The following is a 13312-nucleotide window of genomic DNA, read 5'->3' as shown; positions in this document are numbered from 1 at the left end:
TGCAACAATTCAGACTTTAATTCTCGGGACTAAAAATTGGGAGAGAAGGAGAGCTTTCCCTCTTTCTTACAAACATTTTTGTGCCAGCAAACTTGTGTTTGAGAGCCTTCCTTCCTACATCTCACGACTCTTTCCCATAGGGACTGGGACCCTCATGCTACCCTAACCGGCCCCTCCCCACGGCTCCCCACCCAAGCCTAGCCTCCTGCCCGAAGGAGCCCAAGACTGTCTACTACCCCCACACCAGAACTCACCCTGTTGACTCAGGTGGTCTCTGCTACATGTTAGGAAAAGGCATCATGAACGATTGACCATCTCACGGGCATTTGTGAAAAGAAAGCGCACCTTAACCCCAACAAATCCCAACTAGCCAATGTTCAGTCCGTATAAGGAAGAAAGAGGACATATTTAAAACTGGGCAGGGGACAAGGAGCTCTACCTTAGAGACAGGCCACCTGCTGAGGGTCAGCTCTGATGTCCCTTTTCAGTTTTCTCCTTTCCTCCACTTCTGAGTCTCTAAAAGCCCCAGGGATGCCAGCTGGGGCAGGGGTGACATTTATACGTCGGAAACTGCAACTTCTCTATTTCTAGTCAACACTCTCCATTCCCATCTCTCACTCCTGTGGGACTAACCTCCCAAAGACCCTGAAGATACAACAGGCTGAGAACTCCTCAATTATGGTAATAATCTAAGGAACAGTTATGTGTGTTCTTTACCTACATCCCCTCATTTAAGCTTCTCCAAAACCCTCTGAGATAAGGATTATCGCCATTTTACAGACCCGAAAACTGAGGCTCAAAGGTCATGCAGCTGGTAAGTAGCAGAGTTGGGATTTAAACCCAGGTGTGTCTGTCCACTCACCTGAGTTTCCCAGAAGGCCCTGGGTGGGGGGTTAATCAAAGAAATAACTGAAGGAGGGGTGTGACTCGCGAGGGGGCTCACCAGGAAGCAGCTGACGTCTATGAGCAGGACGACAGGGATACCGCCAAAGTTGACCCCCTGGAGCACGGTGCTGTTTTTGGCTGAGTTGTAGCAGTAGGAGTCATTCGGCTGGTCCCCGATGCCCAGTCGCTCACGGATGGACACTGCCTTGGGGTGCCATAGCTCCAGGAATGGGGAGTCGGTCATCACGCCTGTCCTCCCTGGAGAACAGGATGGGGTGGTCATCAGGCCTCAAAGTCTCCCGCAGCTTCCCCAAAGGGCTGGTGGGGCACAGGGAGCCAGCAGGGCAGAATGGGGGAGAGCTAGGCACCACAGCCCTTGCGTGCCTGGCAGTGTCCATAGAGAATAGCGACATTGTGGAAACAGTCCCAGAGGTCAGATGGTCGGAGCAGATGGACTCAGCCGGGACACACCCCAGACTCCCCAGAGCGGGGTGAAGAAGAAAGGGAAGGGCAGGCGTTGCCGCGGCCGCCTGCTCACAGGTGTGGAAGTTCCGCCGGGCTCCGGGCTCACCCCTGGGCAGGTCATTCCCGTGGGAGCCTCCAGGAGGTCCAGACACAGGCAGGGGAGGAGGGGACAGGCCACAAAGGCAAAGGAAGAGGCAAAGAGGAAGAAGAGAAATAGGCAGGTCCGCAACGTCGGGTCACATACGGACCACAGACAAGGTCTGTTCACAGAATGTCAGAGCTGGGCCCATTGGATACACCCAAAGACTGAGGCTCCGAGGCTTGATAACTTGCCCAAAGACTGAGGAGCTTGTCAGGCGGTGACAGGTCTCAAACCCAGCCTCCTTTTTACCATGCCACATTCCTTCTCCTGCTGAGTCACTGACAGACTGAAGGCAGGAGAAGAGGCAGCCAGAGAGAGGAGGCTGGGATGTGAGGAGACAGAAAGAGGAGGCAAACAGGGGGTGTGCTGGGTGGGCTAGGAAGTCTCAGGGACCTTGGTCACCACTGTGCGTCCCTGGCATGCTCCCCAGCTCTGCCTTCTCACCCTCCCTCCCTCGGCACTCCTAGGCACCTTGGTCTGACCGGAAGGCCCTACATTTCCAGAGCAAACACCCCTTCCTGGCTGGGCTGCTAAGCTTTCCTTTCGGAGGCTCCCGGCAGCCGGTGAGGCCGATGGGAATCTCCAGCGTTGATTCCCCAACACTGCCAGCCTGGGAGTCGGTGCCCAAGTTCCGGCCTGCTCTTCACACTGTCTGTGGCTGAAGGGCCAGGAGACACACTCAGCACCACCCCCAAGCTTCTATTTCCCCAAATGTGGTTAAACTGGAATTCCCAGGGGTCAGTGACTCCCAGTAGGGGGACTTCTGCTAGGTCTGGTCTTTCTACCTGTTATAGGGACAAAAATCTTGGAGAAGCCCAAACAGATGTTTGGACTATGGGGTGGTCATGGTGGGTGGTGGTAACAGTGGGGGGGGGGTACTAAAAAGGGGGGTGATTACCAATTCTGACTCCTGGGAGTGTTGTTCTGGGGACAGTAAAAAAAAAAAAAAACAAGAAATGCAGGAAGAGTGAATGTTTGGCAGGTCCAAAGGCATGGGGGGATTCCCTGGAGAGTAAGTCACTTTCTCATGCCTGTGAGACTTGGGGACGGCTGTGGGTAGCGGCGGCACAGCCAGGGAGCTGGTGGCGTAGAACAGTCATGAAAGCTTCCTTTGAGAGACAGATGGTTTTGACTTCCCTCCTTTCAACCCCACCCAGTGGCACCACCCAAACGGAACATCTCCAGCCCGACACTGCAAGGCAGGAAGGCATGCCTTCCTGTCCCCACACTTACCAGGAACCAGGGGAAGGAGGGCCTGTGGAAGAGCCCCGGGGCGGGGGTTCTCAGTTGGAGCTGTTGCTGGCAAAGGCAAAGGCAGCCTGGACCACCTCCCAAGCTGCTGGAGGCCAGGCCTCGGGCCTCCTACTCATTTTCTGCAGGGTGTCCTGAACCCAGGATCCAGGGCCACCAGCCTTTACAGACCTCTCTGAAGGAACACAGAGCCTAGAGTCATACAGGAGCTGCCCTTTTCCAGTTCAGAGCTGCTAGCCTCAAAGCCTTGGGCACACTTCCCCTGCACTCAAACCTGCCCAGATGTTTCTGAACTCAAACGTTCATGGGGAGCTTTGGTTCTGCCCTCTGGGCTCCCTCTGGCCCTGGCTCTCTGCAGACCCCTGGAGCAGGTCACCTGGCCATGCTCCTCCGGGCCACCTGCTCCAGTCTCCTCAGCCAGCATCACCTGCAGCTCCAGCCTCCCTCCCCTCTTCCCTGGCTGCGGCCCTGCTGGGGCCAGGAGAGGGGTCCTCTCTGTTTACCTCCCCCTCACCCCATAGAAGCACTGTGGGCCGGGGGCTTGCGGTAAGAAGCTGAGCAAGGAGCTCACGCGGGCCCCAAGGGCTGCTGCCGCCAGGGAGGCTCCCCAAGGTCACCCACGGGCTAGAACCAGGAAGAAAGAACACCATAGAACAAACAAGGAAAAGTGAGGTGAAGGAAAAACCACCCCATAAAATGCTCAGAGGGAGCCTTGCCCTCAGAAAGGGAGGCTGCTGTGGGGGTGCTCAGAGTGGGGAACCCCTCGCCAGGGTTGCTGTACGCGGGAGTGTTAGCACAGCAAAGAGGCCCCGTGGATAGAAGATCCTGCAGCTCCTCCTCCCACTTCAGCCCCCGTCACAGGGCTCTTAAGTCATGTTCCTCAGGCCAAACAGGCTCTCCCAGGTGGTTTTCCAAAGTTTGACCAGAACTCAGCGTGGTCAGCCAGCAAATTCTGCCAGTCTGGGAGGCATGTCAGGCGGACCTCACGGCTCTCTCGCCTGGGTGGCCTGTCCTGGCTGCCCCGCCCCTCCCCAGGTGAGGGCACAGCTTTGGGGGCCCTCATCTCATCTCTCAGAACTTTCGGCTCAGTCCCTGCCCGTTAGACACAGGAAGTCCAGATCCTGCTGGACATTGTGGCCCCTCTGGCTCTCAGGGGGTACCCGCGGGCATCCTCCCAAACGGGCGCACTCCAAGAAGTCAGCTAGACAGTCTGGCTGGCTGGGGGACGCAGCTGCTACAGGGCAGGCCCTGCCAGGATGAGGAGGAGGGCCTCAGGGGACCAGTGATGGGAGAGACTGACAGTGCTGGGCAGGCGCCAAACTAGGAAGAAGGCACTGTGGCCACAGGAGCCCTGCCTGGCCGCCTGCCCTTGGCAATATTGCATCATTGCACATTTGCTAAATACCTGTAGGTGTGAATGCCTACCACTTATCCATGCTTTCCAGAGAGCTCTATTCATCAGCTCATTTCCCCAGTACCCTGAGGGTGGGAAAGACAAGAATTACCACTGACGGCCAGGAGCCAGGATGAGCAGCTGCACTTCCGACCCAAAATTCGCCCGTGTGGAGCTGAGAGGGTGATGTGCTCGGGTGGGACAGAGCGCTGAATCCAGCAGCTGATCTCGAACTTACCAAAGAAGTAAACCACCAGCGTAAACCCACTGCCGGCCTGAGCTGACAACAAGGATTCCCATGATGCCCCCGGGGGCAGCAGAAGAGGCCCTTGTAGGCAATTTGTTATTGCTGTTAGTTGCCCATCAAGTCGCTTCCAACTCATGGCGACCCCATGTGTGCAGGGTAGAACTGCTCCATAGGGTTTTCAAGGCTGTGACTTTTCAGAAGCAGATCACCAGGCCTTTCTTCTGAGGCACCTCTGGGTGAGTTTGAACCACCAACCTTTCGTTTAGCAGTCCAGCACTTAACCATTGTGCCAACCAGGGACTCCTTGTAGTAGACTAGATGACCTCTAGGCCTCCCTTCCTGAGATGCTGGCAGAATGCTGCAGGAAGTGGGTGAGAATTCTCATATCTGAAAACAGGCCCTGTACAAATGCAGCGTATTTTTATCAACACCAGATCTTGCGATTTGGTTAAGATGATAGCAGGACTACAAGCAGCTCCAGTCCCTTCTGTCACAGGAGCTAAGTCTGATCTTCCAGATATGGAAGAAGCTTGAGAAATAAACACAGACTACCTCCTTAAGGTATCACCAAACAGGTTCCAGAAATCTGGACCACTGTTCACCTCCACAGACATCAACTCTGACACCACAGGGATGATACAGCCCCTGGCTGAAGTGGCAGACAGTGTGGCGCTATGGTTAGTGAGCAGGCTCCGGCATTAGGATCTTGCCGCCATCACTTGCCGTTACATAACATAGAAAAATTGCTTAACTACTCTGTGCCTTAGCTTCCTTCTCCATAAAGGGGGGGGGGCGGGGGAGTGATGTTGTCTCTCTTATAGGGCTGTTGGGAGGCATATACCTGAGATAATACTTGTAAAGCACTTAGAGCAGGGCCCAGTCCTAATGAGCGCTCAAAAGCTATTTGCTTTTATTTTAAGTCACCACTCCAATTACTGAGTGTTTTGACTGAAGAGTCTATAGAAGAATCCTGATCAAAATGGGGAAAAAGCAGAGCAGCTTTCAAATTCTCATGGAATCCAGACTTTCTGGAGCCATGGAGGCTGGATGAACCCCAGAAACTACTGCTGAGATAATTTTTCTATCTTAAACCTTAAACCAAAAATATCCTCTGAAGTCTTCTTTAAACCAAAAAATCGTTTAGCTAAATTAGTAAAGAATGTCTGCCTTGAACATTGTGCTCCTGTAAGAACCATCTATTTGTGATCAGACTGACAACAGCAACTCCAAAGATTAGATAGGAAACTTAGGGGGCAGTGAGTTTATGTTAATGGCAGAGGAACAATTCGGAAGAAATGATGAGAACGGATGCACAACTTGAAAAATGTAATGAGTATCACTGAATTGTACGTGCAGAAATTGTTGAATTGGTGTATGTTCTGCTGTGGATACTCTCAACAACAAAATAAAATAAATTAAGTCACCCCTTTAGCTAATGAGAAACACAAGGGCAGGGCCCCATCTGATGTCCTGTCTGTTAGAGCCCAGTGAACACCCAGGAGAACTTGACCCCACACTAAACAAACAAGAAGGGTGTGTGAAGGGAAAAGGCAGCCCTGGAGTCTGTTCATAGCCACCTTAAGGCAGAAGCAGACTGGAGGGCTCCTGACAGGTGTCACAGGAATAGAGAAAGAAGGGAGAGAAATGGGTGGTGGGTGGGGGCGGTGGGCTTTGGCATGATTAAGGGTTCTTTCTCCAGTAGAGATGGCCGAAATCTTTCCTTATCCCCACCTAGTGGGAGTCTGCGACCCTGCCGGAGTCAGGGCCTCAGAAAGGCCCCAGGATCCCACCCACAGCCCTCTTGAGCCCACAGGTACCTGTACAGGTGAGCACCATTCACTTAAGCTTAACTTCAAACCCACAACAATCTAGGGGCTGGAGTACAAAGCCACAGAGCTTCAGGGCTAGAAGGAGCTTGGAGGTCATTTGGTCTATAACACTACCCAACCCTGCCCTTGGGGACACCACCTGGGGCTGAAAGACAAAGGCCACCCCGGGACTCAGGTAGCCAGTCATATCAGGTACTGGAATCTCAGGGGATTTAGTTTCTTTGCAGAACTCTCTTCACCCTTCTTTCTCCTCCCTCATATCCCCAGCCTCCCTCCTCAGAACTCCACTAGGCAGCATGCAGTGGTCACCGAGGGGCAGCGGGAAAGTGGTTCGGCCTCCCCGGCGGCCGGGGACCCTTTCCCCGGCCCGCCTCACTGATAATCCGAGAAGGAAAATCCTCATGGCTGTGCTCCTGGCTAAACTGGGAGCTCGTACTCCGGTTAACAAATCCCCCAAAAAAGGGGTGGGGAGGTGGAACGGACCAGGCATGAAAGCGAAAAGGTGGAGCCTCGGAGAGGAAAGTCCGGAAAAGCTGTCAGGAAGTCACTAGGAGCGCAGGGCTGGGAAGGGGGCGCGGGCCCGGGACTCACCCTCTCCTCCCTGTCCCGCCCCTCCAAGTCACCCCTGCTTCGGCGGTGGGGGCTGGCGATGCCGGAGAGCCGCGTCCCGGAACTGGACACTTGACGTGGCACCTGGCGTAGCCCCCGAGCCCGCACTCCCCAGGAGAGGCGGGAAGGCCATTCCTCTCCTCTACACCCCCTGCCCACTTTACCTGCGGCAGCGGCGACCTGGCTTGGCTGGCACTGGCCGGGCGGGGCTGCGTCCCGCCGACTTAAAAGTTACAAAGTGAAACGCCTGCGCTTCCTGCACATGCGCAGAGGTCCGGCCATTGCCAGCCCTGCTTGGAGTCCTCACCCGCGCGGGCGCGGGCAGCCACGCCGAGGGCCGCGTCCCCGACTGTGCGCCCCTCCGCGCTTCTCGGCCCCAGCCGGGCCCAAGGGTCGCTGCTCAGCCTGCGAGGCTTTTCCAGGCCCTCTGAGGACCCCGGCCTGGTCAGCTTGCCCAGAAGTGCGCCGCCGGGGCTAGGTCGTCCGATAACCACGGGAAGACCGGGGCCAAGCGCAGGGTGGACGCGGCCGCGCGGGGGGGCATCTGCAAACATTTCTAAATGTCCCTGAGTTGAATGGAATTTCCTCGACGAGGGAGAGGGGGTGAAGAGGTGGGAGGATAGGGAGCCCTCGCTGCTCTTCAGAGCTGGAACCGTGATAGCCCTCGGGAGCTCCGCTCGGCCCAGACGCAGGGCGCAGCGGCTCTCCGGGGCCAAGGCGGATACTGCCCGTGCTGGGTCCGCCACGCGCAGCCCAGGGACACAGAGATGTTTCTATGAGCAAGTGGCCTCCGCAATTAGACTGTAAGTTCGTCGAGGGTAGGGCCAGTCCCACGGCGCCTGGCGCGGAGTGTGCACCCGGTAGGGCCCAAGATGGGGTTCAGTGAGGACCGCGCGCGCTGCGAAGTGGAAGAGCACAGCCCTCCCACCGCCACCTCTGCAGGCCTCAGTTTGTCCATCTGTGAAATGAGGGATTACACCAAGGCTTCCTCTCAGGTCCTTTCCGGCGGTAGAAACCTGTAGAATCCGGAACAGCGCCTCACTCCGCACATGGGCAACTTTGCTGGCTTTCTACCTGCTTCTCCCCTCTTCCATTTCTGGACTTTCATCTTCTGTCGTAATGACACACAAACATCCTCCTCACCTCCCTGCCCTTGTCCTAGCACCAGCCTGCGGCTCTGGGGCTGGGGGTGAGAGGGTCCCTTCCTGTCTCTTTTTCTGTCTCATCTGTCTCCCCTCTTCTCTCCTCCCAGACCCTCAACCATCAGCTGCCTCCCAGTTTGCCCTCTGCCCTTGTCCCTGGGGCACTGCTCCTGGCCATCTCTCCTTTCCTGCTGTTAGCTCCTGCTGTCAAGAATCCACACCTGTATCTCCCACCCGGCCTCCCCTGGGGAGTGTGGCCTGCTGACATCCCCGGCTCCTCAGACTGACCATGTCTGCTCTGCCTCCCGCAGCCCTGCCTGCGTGTCCTCATCCCTTCCCTGCCTCGGTGATGCCACCATCTGCCTGGTCTGTGCCATGGGGTCCAGAGAAGTGCAGGATTGACCCCCGTCTTGGAAGGGAGGAGACAGTGACAAAAAAGAAGTTAGGGTCCTTGATTCTGGAGAGGGAAGAGATTTCTAAATTTGATTTTCAGTAGGTTAAAGTTATTTCAAAATCCAGGTTGAGATGGATCAGAATGTGAATTGAGATATGAGATAACCATAGCATCTGTTAGGTGTCAGGCAGTGTGTGGAATGCTTGTAACAACTATTTCCTTAACCCCTTGGTAAAAGTGTGAAGTCAAAGATTGTTTCTATTTGACAAAGAAAATGGAGATTTGGAGGTTATCGGATTTACAGCCAGTAAGAGCTGTCCCGACAGGCAAGGAACCAAAAATATCCAAGCCCGAGGCCCCAATGTCATAACTTAACAACACCTGTGATCCTGGCATTCTAAATGTTATACTCAACATTTTCAATATTTGCTTCCTTCATCTGCCCCAAAATCTAAAGGAGGGACCCACATCCTTTAGTATTCATGATTTTGATGAGATTCTTTCATTTCGATGCAAGTAAAATTGAAATCAAGTCCACCCACTGTGCCCAGAAAAGTCAAAATGCCAAAAAAAAATTCTCCCTGTATTCTCAATTCTGAGAGGACAGACACCACAGAGTAGAATCTGAATGCATTTCAATCCTTGCTTCCTGTATTACTTAACTGAGACCTGGCCAAGTCTGTTTTCCCCTAAGTTTTACAATCAGGTTAACCTAATCCTTGTAGAACTTTTTGTTCCCTGCTCACAATTTGCAGCGTTCTGGTTAAAAAAAAGAAATAGAAGATTGCAGAATAAAAGGTGTATTATTTGCTTCTTGCAAAATGCCCTTATTATCAGGTTTGGGGATGTACAACCCACACTTGACCCCCAGGTCTTAGGCCCAGGGGGCCTGGATCTCCTGCCCAGACCACAGGGCTCAGCCCAGGCCCAGTGACAGGACAAGAAACAATGACAGCTTGTGGTTTCTGACCTTAAGTTACAGCATCTAGACATGTAAGTGCTTAGGAAATAGTGCAGTGAATAATATCAAGAACAGAGAAGACTGGGCAGGGACAACCCAGTGACCAGAGTCTTGTTCCTGGACATGAAAGTTAGGAGGGGAGCAGAGGAAGCACCCAGAGGTCCATCAGATCCTTGGCGACTGTCTCCTGGTGGACACAACAAAGCTCAGTAGGGAGCACAGAGCTTTTGTCCATCAACCGTCCAGCAATTCCCCTCTCTTCGCATGCCCTGGCACAGTTCTGACACAGCCAAGTCCCTCGGTGGCTACGCTGGGCGCCTACGGCCCCAGCTCCCTGTGCACAGGCGCCCCGTCTGAGGCACAGCTGCACTTCCGCACCCGCAGGTTGGGCAGGCTCACCACCTGGGGCCTGGCCCCGCCTCCCTCCTTGATGCTGACGATCATGGGCAGCGAGGCCGTCTCCGACGCGATGCACTGCCGCGGCCCCAGAAACGGCCACTGGAAGGTCAGGGACTCCTGCGGCTGCTGGCAGGAGCCCACACACTCGTAGGCCAGGAAGCCCGGGGGCTCCAGGACCCAGTTCTCGGCCCACTTCATCCCCTGCAGGTCAATGTAGGTCTCCTGGCGGCAGCAGCGGGTGCCCTCGGTCACTGGCGCCTCAGGGTCACAATCGCCCTGAGCTCTGCGGGGGCAAGGAGAGGCAGGGTCAGAGGTCAGCTAGGAGGGCTGCGGGCAGGAGGCCCAGGCTGGGGCATAGTGGGGCATCTGGGAGGGAGACTTAGGATCCATCTCTCATTACCTTCTAAAAGCCGGATATTTGTGATAAAGGATGAATGAATACCCAAAACATAAATAATAGCAACTAACGTTTACTGAGGTCTCCTAAGAGTTGAAGTAGGAATATTATACATCCATTATCTCGTTACCATATTCCCACAGCAACCTGAAAAGTTGCCGTTTTCAACAAGTTTAATACTCGATCTGTCTGGTAATTCAGGTTCACGGGTTCGACCCACAGCGCCTACCCGTAGGCCTTCAGGTCCAGGGTGTGCAGCTCCAGCTGGGGCTCCCGCTGCCCCGCGCCCCCCGCCGCCTGGGAGGCGAAGCGCACGAGCCTGTGGGCGTCGGAGGCCAGGGGGCCCAGGTGCTCCCTCTGCACCGACACCCGCAGCAGCAGCGGCTGCCGGGGCCGGCTCAGCTGCTGCCAGAGGCTCACCGCCTCGGTCACGTCGAAGGCCTTCCAGCCGCTCTCGTGGAGGGACACGAGCCTGGGAGCAGACACGGAGACGCGGGCGGTCACGCCGGGCTCTGGGAGCCTCTCCCGGCCGCCCCCTCCCTGTGGTCCAGCCAGGACGCCCCGCACCCACGTCCCGCCCCATGCACCCCGCGGCCGCCGCCTCCGCACCTGGAGTCGATGAGGGACGTGCGGTTGGCGCCGTCGTCGCGCACGCGCAGCCACTCGACGGTGACCCGGGCCCGGGCGCTGCGCGGGAAGAGCCTCTCGTGCCTGCGGAGCGCGGCTTTGGGGACCGGCTCCTGGAAGAGCCGCAGCACAGCCTGCACCAGCTCGCTGTCGGGCGGCAGCCGCTGCTCCATGCCGAACACCAGCAGGTGCGTGGAGGCCTCCAACGCCAGGAGCCTGCCGGCCACCTCTGGGGACACGAGCAGGGTTAGCAGAGCCTCTCCGGGCACTGATGGTTGCAGGACCCAGAACCAGTGAACAGGATTTCCCCAGAAATCCACGGAAAATTTGGGGGCTGGAAAACTGGAGGGTCCTGCCCCCGCCCCCCAAAAGATCTTCCTGGCCAGGTCTAGTCTCCTAAAACAATCCTATGGGATTGTGGGCTTGTTTACTAGTAACCTCCACCCTCACTGGGTGGGGCAGCTTTGGAACTGGAGCAAAAGATTGGGGCTACAGTTGCTACCTGTACGGAAAGCCAGCCTTGTACAGTGATAGGAAGCCCTGAACTGGGAGCAGGATCAGAGAAGGGGGAGCAGAGGCCCTGCAATCTCGGTCACCAGCTAAACCTAACTTTCTCTAGTGGAGTCTTGGGGCAAGGCAAGAGGCTTGAATTTACTTATTTCCCTCTCTGGTGAGTGAGCTTAGAGTCCCTGGGTGGTGCAAAGATTGGAGGTTGAGTCCATCCGGAGGCACCTCTGAAGAAAGGCCTGGCCATCTACTTCTGAAAAATCAGCCATTGAAAACTCTGTGGAGCACAGTTCTATTCTGACACGCTTGGGGTGGCCATGAATCAGAGTTGACTCAATGGCAACTGGCTTTGTGTATGTCTCTCTGTGTATGTCTGTGTAAATGTGCTCAGGCACAATGAAATCTCCCCTAAAGGAGGCCAAGGAGCCAGGTACCTGTAAACAACCTCTGGGGGGCTACTGAGCCCTGAGGTAAGTGGCAGGGACATGCGTGACGCCCTCCTCAGAGGTACCAGGTCACATTTCCCTAACACCTGAGGCTCCGGGTTGGCAGCATGACCACCTGACCAGTGAGTCATAATGTCACCTGCAGTCACCTCTACTGAGGTATTCAGGCCAACATCCTTGTCTCCTCAGGCCCTGGGCCTGGCCTGAGAGCAGATGGGTGTGGGTCTGGCTCTGGGCACTGGGGAGATGACCCCAGGGAGGTGAGAGGCTGCAATAGGATCCAGGTCCCATTATGTTCATTGCTCTTTTTCAAGCAATGAACTTTAAAAATATTAAATTGCCCCACACGTCTCATTTAATGCTGTCAACTCTGGAAGGTTAACCAAACCCAAATCAAACCCGTTGCTGTTGAGTCAATTCCAACTCATAGTGACCCTATAGAGTAGAACTGCCCCATAGGGTTTCCAAGGAGCAGCTGGTGGATTTGAACTGCTGACCTTTTGGTTCACAGCCAAACGCTTAACCACTGCACCATCAGGGCCCCATTCTGGGAGGTTAGTCAGAGGTAATTTAACCTCATTCTAGAGAAGTAAATAGACTCGGATGTTCCATAACTTGTCCAAAGTAACAAGTGTCAAAGCTGAGAACTGAACCCAGGATGAATCTCTTCTCTGGATGACAATCCCTTCCTGCTGGGGCCACTTTCTTTGCCCACCAGCACCAAGCCGCCTTTGCCAGACCGTGTTCTCGTCTCAGTCCCTCCCTCCTTCCACTCTGCTCCCCTACCCCATGGATACTGATCCTTCCCCTGGCTTTGCCGGCAGGTCCAGCTGGCCCTCCCGGCCCTGAGAGGTGGGCCCCTCAGTGAACAGAGCCCAGGGGCCGAGGCCCGCCATACCCCCAGGACCATGTTCCCTCCTCACTGCCCCTGCGGCCGTGGACCTCCAGGAAGCCCCCACAGAGCCCCATCCAGGGCCCCTTTGACACCACCAGAGCAGACATGACCAGCCTTAGCACCCCACCGCCCCAGCCCGAGTGCAGCAGGGATGGAGGGAGGGAGGTCTCACCTCGGAATTTCTGGCTGAACCTCTTCCCGCGGGAGAGGACCCTGTGGCTGTGCTGCAGCAGGGCCACGTACTGGGCCCTCACGTGGGCAGGGATGACCAGCTCCTCCACGTCGGCCTTGTCCAGGACGGGCACCTCGCTGAGCTGCAGCCGCTGCAGCAGGCTGGCCCGGATCTGCTTCTCCGTCAGGGCCGCCGTGGGGCCGGCCAAGGCCAGCACCCAGAGCACCCAGCAGAGCCACAGCGGCCACATGCTGCTGCTCAGGGGCCAGGAGCAGAGGGCTGTGATCCGGAGGAGGGTGCAGGAGGGACTTGTGGCCCAGCAGGGTGTGCTGAGAGCTAGGCCGGGGCCAGCTTTATAGGCGCCCTGGGCTGGGCTGGGCCTGGAGGGGGTGGGCGGGAGGAGGGAGGGGGGAGGGCACACCCCTCGGACCTCCTGGGGGCTCAGCAGCAGACAGGTCCATGAGCCTGGAGGAGGGGGCTGTCTGGAAAGGGCACAAAGAGCCGTCTGGACGGCACGCAGGCCTGGGGCCACTGGCCGCTGCTGTCCCAGC

The 13312-nt window shown here is 56.2% G+C and overlaps 2 protein-coding genes across 4 annotated transcripts in view; both read right to left on the bottom strand.

Annotated features, from left to right (window-relative positions):
- TMEM63A (transmembrane protein 63A) overlaps nucleotides 1-7099 on the bottom strand; it is a 44179-nt gene extending 37080 nt beyond the window's left edge. The window contains exons 1-2 of one of the 2 annotated variants that reach the window (XM_023730934.1): nucleotides 6986-7099; nucleotides 944-1143 (exon numbers count right to left, since the gene is read on the bottom strand). In XM_023730934.1, coding sequence (XP_023586702.1) covers nucleotides 944-1129 — 186 coding nt within the window. In that variant the 5' untranslated portion in view covers nucleotides 1130-1143; nucleotides 6986-7099. Of the gene's footprint in view, nucleotides 1-943; nucleotides 1144-2725; nucleotides 3018-6985 lie in introns of those variants that run through there. The other variant, XM_023730933.1, reaches the window with a different exon arrangement.
- A 2537-nt stretch (nucleotides 7100-9636) lies between these two features.
- On the bottom strand, nucleotides 9637-13083 carry LOC101360060 (left-right determination factor 2-like). 2 transcript variants are annotated; one of them, XM_023730932.1, is made up of 5 exons: nucleotides 12762-13011; nucleotides 10928-10970; nucleotides 10724-10825; nucleotides 10344-10586; nucleotides 9637-10000 (listed from the first exon to the last, which is right to left on the bottom strand). In XM_023730932.1, the coding sequence occupies exons 1-5, from the start codon at nucleotides 13009-13011 to the stop codon at nucleotides 9637-9639; spliced, it is 1002 nt and encodes a 333-aa protein (XP_023586700.1). The 2 variants fall into 2 exon arrangements, with proteins under 2 accessions (XP_023586700.1, XP_004375947.1); XM_004375890.1 differs by having other exon boundaries at nucleotides 10724-10970; nucleotides 12762-13083.
- Between the last annotated feature and the right edge of the window lie 229 nt (nucleotides 13084-13312).

This window comes from Trichechus manatus, unplaced genomic scaffold (assembly GCF_000243295.1).
Source record: "Trichechus manatus latirostris isolate Lorelei unplaced genomic scaffold, TriManLat1.0 scaffold00039, whole genome shotgun sequence".
Lineage (NCBI taxonomy): Eukaryota > Metazoa > Chordata > Mammalia > Sirenia > Trichechidae > Trichechus > Trichechus manatus.
Note: the sequence above shows the minus strand (reverse complement) of the source record. Positions and strands in the feature narration are given on the sequence as shown.